Raw genomic sequence first — 14,909 nt, 5'->3', positions numbered from 1 at the left:
GCTTAGAAAATTAAGAGTAGATACCAATGAGAACACGTGTCTGAAATCAGAACACTGGCATAGCATTTATCTGTTCAGGACAACAAAAATCTATACATTTACTAACACCACAGGCTTCACCTTCAACAATCATTTATTAACCAGACAGTGAAAGAGTTACACAGTCAGCAAACAAAACCATCTTCACTTCTACCAATACTAATATTTATTTTTCGGAAGGAATCATTTCTGATTCTATAACTTAAGCTTTCAAATTGGGATAAAGATCAATGCATGCAAGCAAGCAGAAAGACATCCATGTAAAATACAATCTTCTAATAAGCTTATTAAGAGGCAAGAAGGGTCATTGTTCCACTGTATCTCTGAAGTTTCCTGAGCAAGTGCAAACTCCAAGGATTACAGCTGACAGGCCTGATTAAAATGTTCTGCTTTACAAGTTTCCATTTTGACTTTTGTCAAATCACATTAATTGCCACTTCTCTGCCCAACAAGACAGACAACAGTAAAGGGCAGTGACAGGTTAGTAACACAAGTGTCAATCAATTTCTCACCTACCATTCAACTACAAACTTACCCTAGCAGAGACAGAGACCTGAAACTTTGGCTTCAGTCTGTATTTCAAAGTTCTTGTACCAGAAAAACTCTCCATTTATAACACAGGCTAATTTTTTCTTGTTGCATGGATGCCAAAAAACAAAGCTTAAACAATACAGGTGTATTTACTGGCATCAGGAAAAGATGGGTTTGTAACTAACAGGAGCGTTAACATAAATAATATGCTGACCCTAATTATGTCAAGAGAGCAGAGAATCTCTTCAGAGTACACTGTCATTAGTAAGTACAGCTATGGGGAATTTTAACTTCAAAATCACATTTTTTTCAGCATTTGAAATTTTTGAGTGTAAGAAGACTCACTGCATACAAATCAAAAGTGTAACTATTGAGAAAATTGTGTGCCAGGAATCATCATACTTTCACTGAAAGGACCATACCAGTCAGGAGACTGAACAAAATGTTTTGCTATTACGAAATATTTTCTACACAAATACTTCCTGATATTATCAACTGCATCAAGTTAGTCATCAGCTCACAAGACAGGTTTGGTTTTGGCAATAGCTTAAGTCAAGCAATTAAAATATAGAGGTCAAAATTTAAATGTGCTGGTTATACAAGTTTAATTAGCAAATTATCATCAACAATACGTTTTGATATTTTAACTTCAAAGGAGTGAAGTGCCACAGCACAAAGCAAAAGCTGAAGCAAAATATAAGATTCAGACACCAAAGAAAATATCATTTGCTGGAATATAAGTAAATGTTTGATTTCTAAACTACTACTGCTGTTTATCTAGAGATTTTGACCTGGTAAGTAGGAACATAATTGCATGATTTTTTTTTTTTTAACACCTGGGGCATTTCTGCTTAAGTTTGTCACCTTAGATCATCATCTATGTCCAAGAGGAACTGAATAAATGCCCTGGAGTTTCAGACAACCTAAAAGACATCAGGAACATAGATAACTGACCAACAAGGAACCCCGATAATGGCAAAACCAAAAAAATAACATAAATAAAAGTATGAAAGACCTGAGTTTTCACTGACATAGACTAGAAAACCCCCAAAACTTAAATCAGCCAGCCAAGGTGGGTGTGGCATACACTAAGGAGAAAACCTCCCAGCTTTTTGCCACATCGCCTGGAATATATCATTTGAAGAGCTAAAAAAGAAAAAGCTAGCACCTTACCTAGAAAATAATGGCACACACAGTACTAAGATTTGCTTTCTGACTAATCCAGCCTAGGATCAAAAATTCTATTTAAAAATCCACCCAGGATTACAAATTACTTTTTAAAGTTTAACAGATACAAGTTGTATGTTTAAGCAACAGGCAGAAAAATAAGTAACACTGAAAAGAACTTAAGAGATTTTAGTAATATTGAAAAAAATCTAAAAGGTCTGAAAAAATCCTCTATTAATCACATAACTGTCAGCAGAAATACAGTCAAACCAATTACTGGAGCCATTCGGTAGAAAGCATACCAAAACAGAAAATTCTTTATAAACCACACAGACATGGAGCTGTGATGGATCTCTTAAACTGCAACAGCAAAAGTAGCAGACTCAGTTCCAGGAGCTTTCAGTCTCCGTTCAAGAACTTTGATGTAGAAAGGTGAAATGCTTTGCATTCACTCTCTCAACACCTCCTATTTCATACAGCTTTATACTTTACTAAAATTTGACAGTCTGCCATGCACATAAAGCTGTGGGATTCATATACCTGAAAGCCCAACAAAACCACCAGCCCACAAAAGCAGCTTCAAAATACTATTGTCTTAAAAAGTCCTACTTCTCAAATCATCATGAAGAGAAATATATTGTTGATTGGTTTATCCAGACAAGCACACAATATGTACCTTCCACTCAACTGTTACCAGAGGAAGGTATCAGGAAGCATTCAAACTTGAGTTACAACAATAGATTGCACCTATGGAAGTGTCTCTTAACAAACAGCAATGTTCATTTCAAATATTGCATTCTGCTGAGAATTGATCAAGCATCTGTTCACCAAACAGTCTTTAGGTTCATTATTCATGCTCTTGATAACACACGTATCAGCCTCTCAATCAGAACTGGTCAGTGCTAGCTGGAATGCACACATGGCTAAGAGCAAACCATAAACTTGAAGGCAACCGAGTCTCTTATCAAAGCTTTGGAACAGAACTTATGTAACACTGATTTAGCTACAGCCACAGCTAACCTATGATATTCTCTGTTAACGGGAAGTTTGCATTGGCTATACATTGGGATAAAATTTTACCCATTTCTAAGTGAAGTATTTGCAAAAGGGAAGAAATCCAATGCCAAACTCAACCTTTAGTCGGAAACCTACTCTGTGTAAATTTACCAGGGACATGCGTATCGGCACTAGGGAAACAGAGTAAAGAGTACTACCAAGTGTCTTTGTAATGGTCTAGACAAGCATTTGAAAAAGTACTTTAGCATATAAAATGAAACAAAATATAATTTCCTACCTACTGGCCACTACACCCACTGAACAAAAATCAACAATGAGTGGGTGGACCAAAAAAAGTGAATTTTTCATTCTGATAGAGATTGGTTTGGTTTATGTTTCGTTGATTCTTTTTTAAATACCAAATGAAAGCTAGCAGCTAAATGCCTACAAAAATAAAGAAATCCAAAACACTGGAGCGAAGAATAATACGTCACCACTCATTCTGAGTTCTGGGCATACTTGAGCAATGCCTCAACATCTCAAGCTCTGTCAGTGTGTGTTCTTTTTTTGGGAATTTTTCCCTTCCTCATCTCAAGTACCAAAGAAAGCCACAGCATCGACTACACACCGACTCCAACAAAGCATTTGGCTGCCAACCAGAAGCCCTGAATTCCTTTACTAAAAGGATGCGAACTCACACACTTCACAACTTCGTTCTTTTGATCCCCAAGAAATTGCCCAGTGTCCCATTCTCCAGATAAGAGGCATACCTATGATGTCACAGGGATGACACAGAGCTATAAACCAGCAGCCAGACATCCCACACTGCTGTATGAGCCCTCTGTGAGCAAGAACAAAAAGGAATCCTGACCTACAAGTTTCTGGGCTGTTAATTAAAGAGCCATAGACAAAGGTTCTCTCATTTTCCTCCAGCAATATCTGTGCAGATATTCAAGTAGAGAAAAGGGATATGCCTGATTTGGGAAGTTTTGATCATGCTGTAAATTCATCCTTAACAGAAGGTAAGGTTCTGAAATTTAAACTGTTCTCAGAAGTATTTTAGCAATTTCCTTTCATATTAATGAAATTATTATAATTTCATATCACTTACTCTCTAACGGAAACAAGATAACAAAGATATCTGACAATACCTGAATTTCTGGGACATCATGTCTGAAGCAAAAGCAGCTTTTCAATTCTTTTCTACATTACAAAGCAGCATAACTTGCTCTAGAAGAAAAATTACCATTTTTTTCATATCTCATTTCTCACATTAAATCTACATATGAAACTGAAATGAATCCAACAAAACCTACAATCTCGGGAATCACTATGAATGTATCCACTTGGAGGTGAATACAGATCTGAGCATTTGCATAGGAGAAAGGAACATGACAACCAATGTCCTTCATCAAAACTTTGTGACAAGGCTAATATGTTTGGGGAGGGAAAAAAAAACTCCCAGACTTTAAACTAAGAACACCCCCCCAGATAAACCAATCAACAACAACAAAAAAATCCCACCTTCAAATGCCTGACACAATAGAAGCTGCCTTCCATATTAAATCCAAATTAAACAAGACTTTACTAGGACACATTGTAAGTAAAGTAGCAAATTAATAAGCAGAAAGTCCAAAATTAGAGCTCAATTTTAAATTAAGTATTTAAGCACCTGGTAAATGAGATTGGATACTTTTTCATCAACAAGCCAGGAATTTAGCATATAACAACAAGCCATCAAAGTCCTCCCCTCCTGTATAAAGTAGCCGCCTTCTGCCAGAAAAGCACACTCACAAAGGAACAGGATTTTACTCCTCTTTTGTAGCCTAAAGAGAAGTATGGTTTGCATCTTCTGTTCTATATGAGATCTTGTGACCACCACTGAAACTCTTCACACAAGACTTCCTCTAACCTTGCTGAAAGTAGAAAGAAATCCAGGATTTGCACAAAGTAGAGTCGATTACTCATCTCAAAGAAGTTTAAGTAGTTACATTAGTCTAAGCTAACAGAATGTATACCTGACCTACTGCTTCTTAACGAGAAGGTTGCTTCACAGTGAAGGCTCTCTTTAAAGAGAAGGTGTATTCAGAACTCCAAGCAACACCTTAACAAGAAAGACAGAAAAAGCAGATACACCTTGTATCAATCCCATGCCTATTTGTATATTTTCTCTTTAATATTATACCTATTTCTTTTGCTATTTTGTAAGCTTCATCTGGCGTATTGGCAACCACTCCATGTGGAACAGAAATGCCAGCCTCTTTCAACAGTCCCATGCTCAGGTATTCATGGAGTGATAGCCTCCTCTGTTGCTGTTGTTGCACTTGAAATCCATGATTACTGAGTATTCCTGGACTTCCAGCAAGTACCTGAAGGAAAATAACAAAAAGAAAAAAAAAAAAAGAAAACAAGAAAAAAAGAATGTGACTGTTGTGAAAAACTACCCTCTTTCTTTAGGTTAAAAAAAAAAGTCTACATATTAAACAAGGCCACTTTGGCGTACCAGTGCCAACACCTGAACATTTAATCTTACCCCTCCACATTAGTCATTCATATCAAGTTCGGTATCTGATTTTGTGAGCTTTTATTGGACGGGGCAAAGAGCTAGTAAAGTTGCTAGCACTGACAAGAACTGTAGCACAAAAATTAACAACAAAAAATGCAAAATCATTTGTTGCATTTTTCATATTTCACCATATGCAAACAACACCTTAATTTTTATACATACACAAATCAGGAATTGAAGGGAATTCAGCTAATCCATGAACATAGAAAAGCACCAAAAGACTGACGGTAAAAAGATTACAAAAGAAACTTACATACAAAACAAACTTTTGCATTTGCTTTTATTTTTTTAGTATGTACCACCGGCACAAGCACTGCAAAAATCAGCCTGCATTAAGGAATTTCTGACACCCTGGATTTTAAAGGCTTCGTTTCACTTCAAATAAAGGAAACAAGCAGACGACACATGAACTTTACTACGGCATTCCAAGCTAGCGAATGGACAGGGCCTATGCAGCCTCCCAAGGACTCCTTCTCCAAGGAGGACGTCCTTTCCTTGGCACGACCCCAAGGAGAGGCGCCGAGCCGGTGCCGGGAGGCTGCGCGTAACTCGAGAGGGGCACTCACGGCGACCTTCCCCAGAGCGCGGCAGGAGGAGAAAGCGGCAGCGAGCGTCACACACCCTGTCACACACTGCAGCCGCCCCAGCTCCTCCGTGTCACCGCTTCCCAGGGCTGCTGCAGCCGAAAACAAGCCCGCACCCCCGAATGGCATCCACAGGGACCAGGAGCAGAGGCTGGCGAGGTGCGAGGAGGAAGAAGAGCTGAACTGGCACAGCCCGACCCATCCTAGGGGTAAGGGTGACGGTGGAGATGCAAACACGGGGATTTCCAAACAAGATAGGGGACGGGGGCGCTGAAAAGGGAGGGGAAAGGAACCACGCAGGAAAGATTTGCCGCAAGCACGAACAGCAGCTGCGGGAGGCCGTACACCAAAGGTGAGCACACGGCTGCCAGCCCCGCCGCAGAGCCGGGCAGGACAGAGGCGGCACTGGGCTGAGACGGACGCTCCTCTCGCCGGCGCGACCTCCGACCGCCACCCCCAGCCGGCCCGGCCCCGCTTCAGCCCCGGCCCAGCTCAGCCCACCCCCGCTCCCGAGCGGCCGCTACCTTCCCCGCGGTGGAACCCAGCGAGGCGCGGAGGCCGCTGCCCCTCAGCCCGGCCGCCACCCGGCTGCAGATCATGGAGGCCGCCATGGCCGAGCCCCTTCGCCCTCGGGTGCCCCCGCAGCGCGCACGCGCCGCTCCCGCGCCGGGGCGGGGGCAGGAAGCGCCTCGCGCGGCCCCGCCCCCGCAGTGACGCCCGCCCGGCGCCAGGAGGAGCCGCCGTGAGGGGCGCTTCCCGGCCTCTCCTTCCTTTGACCGTTTTGGATTTAATAAAAGCTATTTTTGCTTCGCAAGGATCGTAAAATGGGTTGTAATCCGCCCACAAGCTTCTGATCACGTCGGCCTCGGTTGGCATCGCCTGTGTTAAAAGGGAGGAAAGGGGCGCAGCTCCCTTACGCCACGCCTGCAAGCCCTCCCGGTTCTCCTTCAGAATGGAACAACTCAGTATTTTTCACCCTTGAGGATTACTTTTTTTGGTTTGGTGTTTCCGTGCAACAACGCAAACACACCCATTTTTGCATAAGACAAGGGGAATGATGTTGAAGTGAAAGAGAACAGGTTTAGTTTAGATATTAGGAAGAAATTCTCTGTTACGAGGGTGGAAGGCAGTCGAACAGGTTTCTCAGAGAAGCTGTGGATGCCGCATCCCTGGCAGTGTTCAAGGTCAGGTTGGATGGGGCTTTGAGTAACCCAATCTAGTGGAAGGTGCCCCTGCCTATTGCAGGAGGGCTGGAATTAGATAATCTTTAATGTCATTTCCAACCCAAACCATTCCCGTGCCACACCCCCCATTTCTGCCTCCCACAGCTCCACACTACGCCTCCCCCTCTGCAATCCAGTGTCTGTACTTTTAATTCCGTGGCCGTGAGTCAGGTCACTAAGGAACTGAAGCAGGGGACAGGTGTCCCTGCAGAAACTTGTGACCAGACCTTGCGATTCACAAGGAGGCAAAGTTTTTTTCCTTTAAAACAAAATGGTAATTAGGAGAATAACATTGACCTGGGAAACTGGAACAAGAATGTCCTCTACCAATAATAAGGGAAAATGCAGTTACTTTCATACAGTATGAACATCAAAGCAAGATCTGATGTGAAGGAAAAACATGTCAGCACTGTGGTTCTTCTTGAGTCTTGTAACTTGAATTATCCAATAAATAACTGGATGAGTTGCCTCCTTTTGTTCTGAAACTGAAAATGCATTATCATAACTTCTCCTTGGGTGAATATTGCAAAAGATGGAGTCATTCTGGTTCAGTTATTTTGCTCCTGGCCCTCTGCTGACCTAGTGTTATTGTCACCTGCTAGCACTGCAGTGAGCTCTGCAGAGTGCTTGGCTCTGCACCTCTGTGTTCAGACACACAAGGTAGGAGTATGTATCACTGAACCTGTAAGCAGCTGCAAAATTCTGATAGACCATCCAAGATTTCCCACCACAGCTGATAAAATATTTCTTCTGGCCAGGGGGAAGGGAATAAAAAGCACTAGACTGTGCTCTTTCTGCCCTCTGTATACACAGTGGCTCTTCACCAGTCACGGGACCGGCTGCAGTTTTGTCACAAGACAGTACATGGATGCCATTTCCACATACAAAGAAATCTCCTAACTCCAAGAGACTCCCCAAAATTACCTCCACCCTGGAAAGGATTTGCAACAACGTGTACAAGAGGATGTAATGGATCTTGGCAAAACGTTAAACCTTAACCTTAAAAGCCCAAAGCTACTGTTCAGAGATAAGTACTGGCTGCAGGTCAGGAAACCAGACTTATATCCTGACTCAGTTACTTGCTACTAGAAGTAAAATTGGACAGCTGTCTCTGGGCTTATAATTAATTCTTGCCTTAGCAAATGGCTGTAAGACATTCAGATTACAACTACTACTATATCTTCTCAGTAGAAGTGACTTACCCTTCCAGTTTCAAGATGAAGATGGTTTTTACCTTATACATCAAAAGAAGGAATGTCCCATGGCTGACAATATCGAAGGCAATATTCTTGACTGAGGCAGCTGCAGCTGTTATCTAGAGTTTGATACACAGCTGTATGGAGAATTTTAATTAACTGAATATTTTATTGCCTGATTTCTTCTTGGCTGTGAAAACTTGTCTAACTGGGATGGACTGTAAAAATGCCTGGATTTCTGTCTGATCACCAGTGCCACTGCCTGGCTCTGACTGTCAGCACAAGGTGGTTGTAAGCCCAACTCAAAACCTTAAAAACAGCAGCTCTTGGAAATTACACGTTCACCATTTCTTTACTTCGTTAGATACACCAGAAAAGATAACACTCTTTGCTACAACCAGACAAATTCCTAGTGAGTCCAATATAAACTCACTCATGTTTGTATGGGCTCAGCCTCATTCAATATCTGGCCTACAACTGCAGTGACTGCACAAGGAATGCATTGTAGGATTCCAGCAGACATCCAGAGATTTTGCTCAATCTCCAGAAGTAGATTCCATCCTATTCAAAGTTTAATTGTGAGATTTCTTGCTAAAGTCAGAATAAGATTTTTAACACAGGATCAAGGCCCTCTCTGAAAAGCTGTATTTAAAAACATAAAGAAGTGGAGGAAAGGTACATTACAAATGAGACAGAAGGAGCCAATAAGTTTTAACAGACAAGCAGGACAAATAAAGCATCCTGTCTGAGCCCAAATAAAGTATCCTGGAAGGTGCAGGCATTACAAATAGCTATGAATTTGCTTTATTATGAATTTATCACGTTCACATAGGGACAGTGGGGCAATCTGATTTATTTCCCAGATCTTGTTAGCTCCACTGCTTGATACTTTATAGTTGAAAAACATCAGGAAAGAGGGTCTTGCCAAGAACATCAGAATGAGAAAGTGAAAGGCTCTGCCAAGGCGATGAGCTCAGAGGGTAGGAAATTTCCAAGGAGAGATTTATGAGGGGCTTAAAAAGCACCCCAGTACCTGTGGAGAAATCACCCTGAGCTTTCCAGAACACTTTTAGTTGAAGACAGGAGGGAAGAGCCCACTTTGTTGATATGGTAAATGAGTAAACAGGTTTAGCTGAAGAATCAGCCAAGGTCAGAGCAAAAAAACTGACTTTAAAGCAAAATGAGAAGAATCCTTCAGTGGTGTCTACATTGCCTTACACTGCACATCTTAGAGATGGTGAATGCTCTCTGCATCGCTTGTCTGCAGGAGTACCATCATGGTTGTCTCTGGACAAACTGCAGGTTGCTAAGGGGACCCTCAGGCATATATAACAAATTGCATCCATTTGCAATAGGAACAGGTTATTCCGTCTCTCCTCCCAGTCATAGAGAAAAGACAATCCAGGGTCCTTCTCTGAAGGTGCTCCAGTGTATCTCCTGCAAGGATTCTGACATCTGTCCTAGCGAACAGGCATTTAATGTGTGCACTCTCAGGTCTGGATAGGTGCAGTTTTCTACAGAATACAGTATGAACATTAATCACTAACTCACCATCTCTTTCCAACCAGGGAAGGCTGGTAGGTGAAAGGCTCAATGAACGCAAAAGGATTTGCTTTGCCAAAACAATCTTTCACAGAGCTAAGCTGTGGAGCACCTTGCCACAGATGCTGCAAATGATGAAAATTTACATGGACTCAAGAGGAGTCTTGGTAGGTTAAATAAGACAAACACGAAGAGGGTTAACAAATACACAGAAGCCACCTCTGCCTTGAGAAGTCACTGCGCCACAGATGGCTGTAGAACAGTAGTCAAAAACCCTATTCTTGCCTATTGTATTCCAGACATCCATTCTGGACCTCCAGGTACTATCCTAGATGGGTAAAGAACAGACACTTTTATATTCTTCTGATGCAGGGTCCCCTGGGATTGAGTACACCCAGAGGTTTCATTGAAGCTGAAGAACAATCCATCTTCACATGTGTTGCCAAAGGTCACTTAAAGCGTTTATGACAAAGCTACAAATAAAACACCATTGTCTCAGCACCTTCACTCATTCCAATGACTCAGTCCTGTCTGTACACAGCAAAGAAATAATTAACAAGCAATGAAGACAGCACACCTGTAGTACAGCTCTAATTTGTCCTATTGCTCTTGCACACACCATTATTCTCCCCATATGTAAATGTAATCAGAGGTTATTTACATTTCGGCATAAAAACTATGTATCACACTTTTCCTAATTTCCACTAATAATGCTTATGAAGCCATAATACAGCAAGCAGTGATTTTAGGTAAAAGATAGCCATTTAATGGAAGCATGTGGTTTCATGGAAATAATTCTGCTAAAAGGAAACAGTTAACAATGTTACATTTTCAATATCAGCATTCAGGATAACAAACAGCTGCTTGAATTCAAGAGAAGAAAAATCGTTCAAGTTTCAGCCAGGGTGCTGTCAGGACTTGGTGTCAAGCACTGCTGTCACATTGCACCCAGCTTCTGAATGCCAGCTTTGCAATGTAAAATATTTAAATATATCTTCCAGTTCATACTTCTGCTAAGCAAATGCAAACATATTGTAAATTCCACAGCCAGGGAACCATGTGTATGAAATTCTCAGGAAGATGGATGTTTTCTGCTTGTGTAGCTGCTTCTCAATAAGCTGTTATACACTGTGTGCTTTTCTGAGGGAACAGCTGTGTAGTTATTTCAATCTGACATAAATCTGGCCTGTCTCTAACATGGTTAGTCTCACCATTCTTGTCCCCAGCTGCTCTGACTTACTGCCTCCCTCACTTATGTACCTGAGCTGTAAATTGCGTCAGGGAACACAGGTTGGTTGACAAAGTTCTCTCTCTCCCAGTTTGCTGAGTCAGGTTTGGCTTTGTGCTGTGTTTAATCTGATTGAACTCTGTCCCATCCCCTCCCTGTGCCACCCACAGCATGCTAGAAAACAGATTAATGAAAAAAAATGGGGGTTTTGATCCAGATCAGCTCAGACATACAGTTCATTCAATAACAGGGCCATTCAAGAACACTCCAATCAATAACAGTGTTGGCATAAGGAACGAGGGATTTGGCCTGAAAAGTAGCTGCCTCTTTTCCAGTAGCTGCTGCACAAATGCTGGTTTAAATACACTGTTTTGGCTGTTTGTCTCACAGAAGCATTTTCTCATATAAAATATTAATAAACAAGTTTGCAAGAACTTGTTTATGAATATTTGTATTTGCTAGTTAATATTAATAACTATTATTGTTTAATATAATTGTTAATAATGTATTTTATATAACACATTATTTTATATTGTAAATAGAAAATAGTTATTAACTTTATTAAATATTATCATTTGTAGTTATGACTATTTAGTATTTAATTATTAGTATTTGAATATCACTAATAATAAATTACCCTTATTAATTTACTTCTAAATTAATATTATTTGTTTACAAGTGCATATAAATCATAGTCTTGCAAGCTTTTCAACATACTACTGTGGCAGAGACTTTGCTACTTTCACATTCTTGATTTATTCCCGTATCTTTCTTCAGTGGATGTCTGTTCACCATCAAACTTAGAAAACCAGCCTATATTTACTTCAAAACCTGGCTGCATAGGCACGTCCAAAATAAATCTTAGAATGAAACCAATTAGAATAGATTCAGTCAACAAAATGCTTGTTTTTATACAATACTCTTTATATTAATGATCACAAATGTAAGGTGAAAAAATTGAAACAAATCTTAATATCTGTATACAACCAGATTTCAAAACCTTAACAAAAAATTAGCCATTTTAAAGTTTTGTAAAAGGGTAATACTTCTCATCTTTGTTGTGATCAAGAGGCTGGTACACAGGAAGGGAAAATCTTAGCATATTGACAAATGAAAATATACTGTTTGTAAAAACATACTTTTTATATTGTACATAATCATCTTCACATAATATTTTCATTGAATTGTATCCTGTTAATATAGTAAGCAACAAAATGACCATATGAATTTTTTTTTTTTTTTTTTGTATTATAAAATAAATCAGTAGATTGACAGTGGCTCACCCTCAAGACTTATTACTAAATGCTGTTTGGTAAAAGGTACAGGAAAATGGTGTACATAGAAAGTAGAATATTTTCATTGTTCAGGTAAAAGACTTTGTGGTGCTTTAACATATTGTACCCAAATGAGCTTCGTGGGTGAGGAGTCATTTTTGATACAGCTTTTGTAAGATCATTGTCTTCTTAAAATGTAAATACAGAAGTGACATAACTGCTATGTCTGGTGTTTCACCTGGAGATTAGGATACTCCAGCTGTACTGGGCAGACAGATACAAATAAATGAGCTTGGTTTATGAAAAATCTTGTTAGCTTGGCAATTTGCCCATGATTAATTATTATTGTTATTATTGCTATTATTTACTAATGTCAGTAATTCAGGGTATAAGCTGACATCACAGTTAAGCAGCATGGCCAAACAGTGTCAAAGGGCAACCGTGCTTCTAGCACACCCAGCCATTCGCTCTTGACATGCCAACACCGGACCCATCTGATGTTGTATTGAGCCACTTCAGGCAGTTCAGCTCCAGAAAACTGATCCCAGAAAATGCGATTAAGCTTCAGCCAGTTTGACCCTGTGACCTTCATATGTAAATTAAACCATTTGTACATATATATTTTAAAACTTTACAAAAAAACCCAAAACAAAACAAAAAAAAAAACCAAACCAAAAAAAAAAAAAAAAAAAACAAAAAAAAAATAAAAAACAAACAAAACACACACACACAAAAAACCCCCCCCACCAATTCGAAAGGTCTGCAAATAAAAGTCTTCCTCTGTTATGATCAATAGGCTGAAGAAAGGGGGAAATCTGTCAAAATTTACAGCTGTTTATAAAGGAAATGAAAGCTTGTATCTTGTATTCTGCATATCTCTGTAATTTGTAAAAATATAAGAATGAAGGTAAATATCTGCCAGCAGAAACTTTTATTTCTTCTTCATCAGTCAGGGACTGTTATTCTGCCCGTGAAGCTCTGCTCAGCTAAGCTTGTAGTTTCCTTTTTAAGTAATTCCAACGTGACGCATCAGAGTCAGACTTCACAGACCAGAAAGAGCGGGCTAACCAAAGGGCCGGTTTTTAAATTCTGAACAAATCTGCACCCAGAGACCGACTGGCTCCCAGACCTTCAAAAATCGAGTCGTATCTTTCTTGTTTTCAGCTGCCCCTCATTTGCACAAACGCCTTTTCTGTTCCCGGTGACCTCCCAGGTCCCTGCGCATTCAGAGGCGAGGAACCCCAGGCAAAGAGCAGGACAGGGCACCACTCCTTCTGCAGCCTGCCTTGGAACCTCGCCGCCTTCCTCACCGGCGACGTCACCACCCCGCGCATCCTGCGCGCCCCGGACGCGTCCCCCGGCCAAGGGCCTCCCAAAAGCCGGGATCCCAAGCCCTGATTGGCGGATGTGCCCCCGCCCGCGGCGGGACGGAGCCTCGCCGAGCGCCCGGGGCTGCCATGGGCGAGGAGGCGGCTCGGCCCCGGCGGCCCGGCGTCGGCGTGGGGGTGGTGGTCACCAGCGCCGCGCACCCCAACTGCGTCCTCCTGGGCAAGCGGAAAGGCGCGCTGGGCGCCGGCACCTACCAGCTCCCCGGAGGCCACCTGGAGTTCGGGTAGGAGCCCCGCGCCCCCCCTCCCTCCCCGCCCTGCCCTTCCCTTGCCCCGCCGTGCCTTCCCTTCCCTTGCCGTGCCTTGCCTTGCCCGCCCGCAGGGAGAGCCTGGCGGAGTGCGCGGCGCGGGAGACGCTGGAGGAGGCGGCGCTGCGGCTGCGCCACGTGCGGTTCGCGTCGGCCGTGAACGCGGTGTGCCCGTCCCAGCGCTACCACTATGTCACCGTGCTCATGAAGGGCGAGGCCGAGCCGGGCGCCGAGCCGCGCAACCAGGAGCCCGACAAGAACGAGGGTCAGTAATGATCTAGTTCCAAGCCCCGTGCCACGGGCAGGGACACCTCCCGCTAGATCGGGTGACCCCGAGCTCCTTCCAGCCTGGCCTTGCACGCTCCCAGGGATGGGGCATCCGCAGCTTCTCTGGGAAATAAAAAAGCTGCTCAGACAAAATGAATCTGCAACAGAGAACTTGTCTTCGTATTGGCAGTTTCTATATGATCCCTCTAGAGTTGCAGAGGAAGAATTGTTGTATCACAGAAACAAAGAATATCCTGAGTTGGAAGGGAGCCCCAAGCATCATTAAATCCCATTCCTGCCAGGGCAACCCCAGCAATCCCACCTTGTGCCTGAGAAGGTTGCCCAAACACTCCTTGAGCTCTGTCAGGCTGCACTATGGAGCCTATCCCGGTGCCCCACCACCTTTTCCTAACATACAGCCTAAACTGCCCCTGCCACATGCTTGGGTCCTGTCTTAACTCTATATTCAGTTATTTTTTTTTTCCCCTACAGGCTGGGAATGGGTCAAATGGGATGAATTTCCTCCAGCAGATCAACTGTTCTGGGCCTTACGCTGTTTAAGAGAGCAAGGTTACAATCCCTTTACAGAAGAGCTTGAACATCTAAAGGGGTACACGGGAAGTCACCAATTAGAGTAAAAACAAATGATGTGTTATGTAA

At 42.2% G+C, this 14,909-nt stretch overlaps 2 protein-coding genes across 2 annotated transcripts in view; one reads left to right on the top strand and one right to left on the bottom strand.

Moving 5' to 3' along the window:
* The window catches only part of SUCLA2 (succinate-CoA ligase ADP-forming subunit beta), a 19,861-nt gene extending 13,310 nt beyond the window's left edge, over positions 1 to 6,551 (bottom strand). Inside the window, exons 1-2 of the mRNA XM_040056409.2 lie at positions 6,408 to 6,551; positions 4,919 to 5,102 (exon numbers count right to left, since the gene is read on the bottom strand). Coding sequence (XP_039912343.1) covers positions 4,919 to 5,102; positions 6,408 to 6,494 — 271 coding nt within the window. The 5' untranslated portion in view covers positions 6,495 to 6,551. The remainder of the gene's footprint in view (positions 1 to 4,918; positions 5,103 to 6,407) is intronic.
* Positions 6,493 to 14,909, top strand: NUDT15 (nudix hydrolase 15). The gene is made up of 4 exons (XM_040056407.2): positions 6,493 to 6,593; positions 13,560 to 13,958; positions 14,057 to 14,247; positions 14,742 to 14,909. Exons 1-4 carry the CDS (start codon positions 6,493 to 6,495, stop codon positions 14,885 to 14,887), a joined length of 837 nt encoding a protein of 278 aa, XP_039912341.2. The 3' UTR covers positions 14,888 to 14,909.

This window comes from Hirundo rustica, chromosome 2 (genome assembly GCF_015227805.2).
Source record: "Hirundo rustica isolate bHirRus1 chromosome 2, bHirRus1.pri.v3, whole genome shotgun sequence".
In the NCBI taxonomy this organism is placed as follows: domain Eukaryota; kingdom Metazoa; phylum Chordata; class Aves; order Passeriformes; family Hirundinidae; genus Hirundo; species Hirundo rustica.
The sequence above is the reverse complement of the archived record's forward strand: the minus strand, read 5'-3'. Positions and strand labels throughout refer to the sequence as shown.

Bases quoted from the DNA above. Each gene is read 5' to 3' on its own strand.
- NUDT15 (XM_040056407.2), top strand. From the start codon at position 6,493: ATGGCCGAGCCCCTTCGCCCTCGGGTGCCCCCGCAGCGCGCACGCGCC. The intron at 6,594-13,559 runs GTGACGCCCGCC...GTGACCTCCCAG, and splicing joins CGCGCGGCCCCGCCCCCGCA to GTCCCTGCGCATTCAGAGGC. The intron at 13,959-14,056 runs GTAGGAGCCCCG...GCCCGCCCGCAG, and splicing joins GGAGGCCACCTGGAGTTCGG to GGAGAGCCTGGCGGAGTGCG.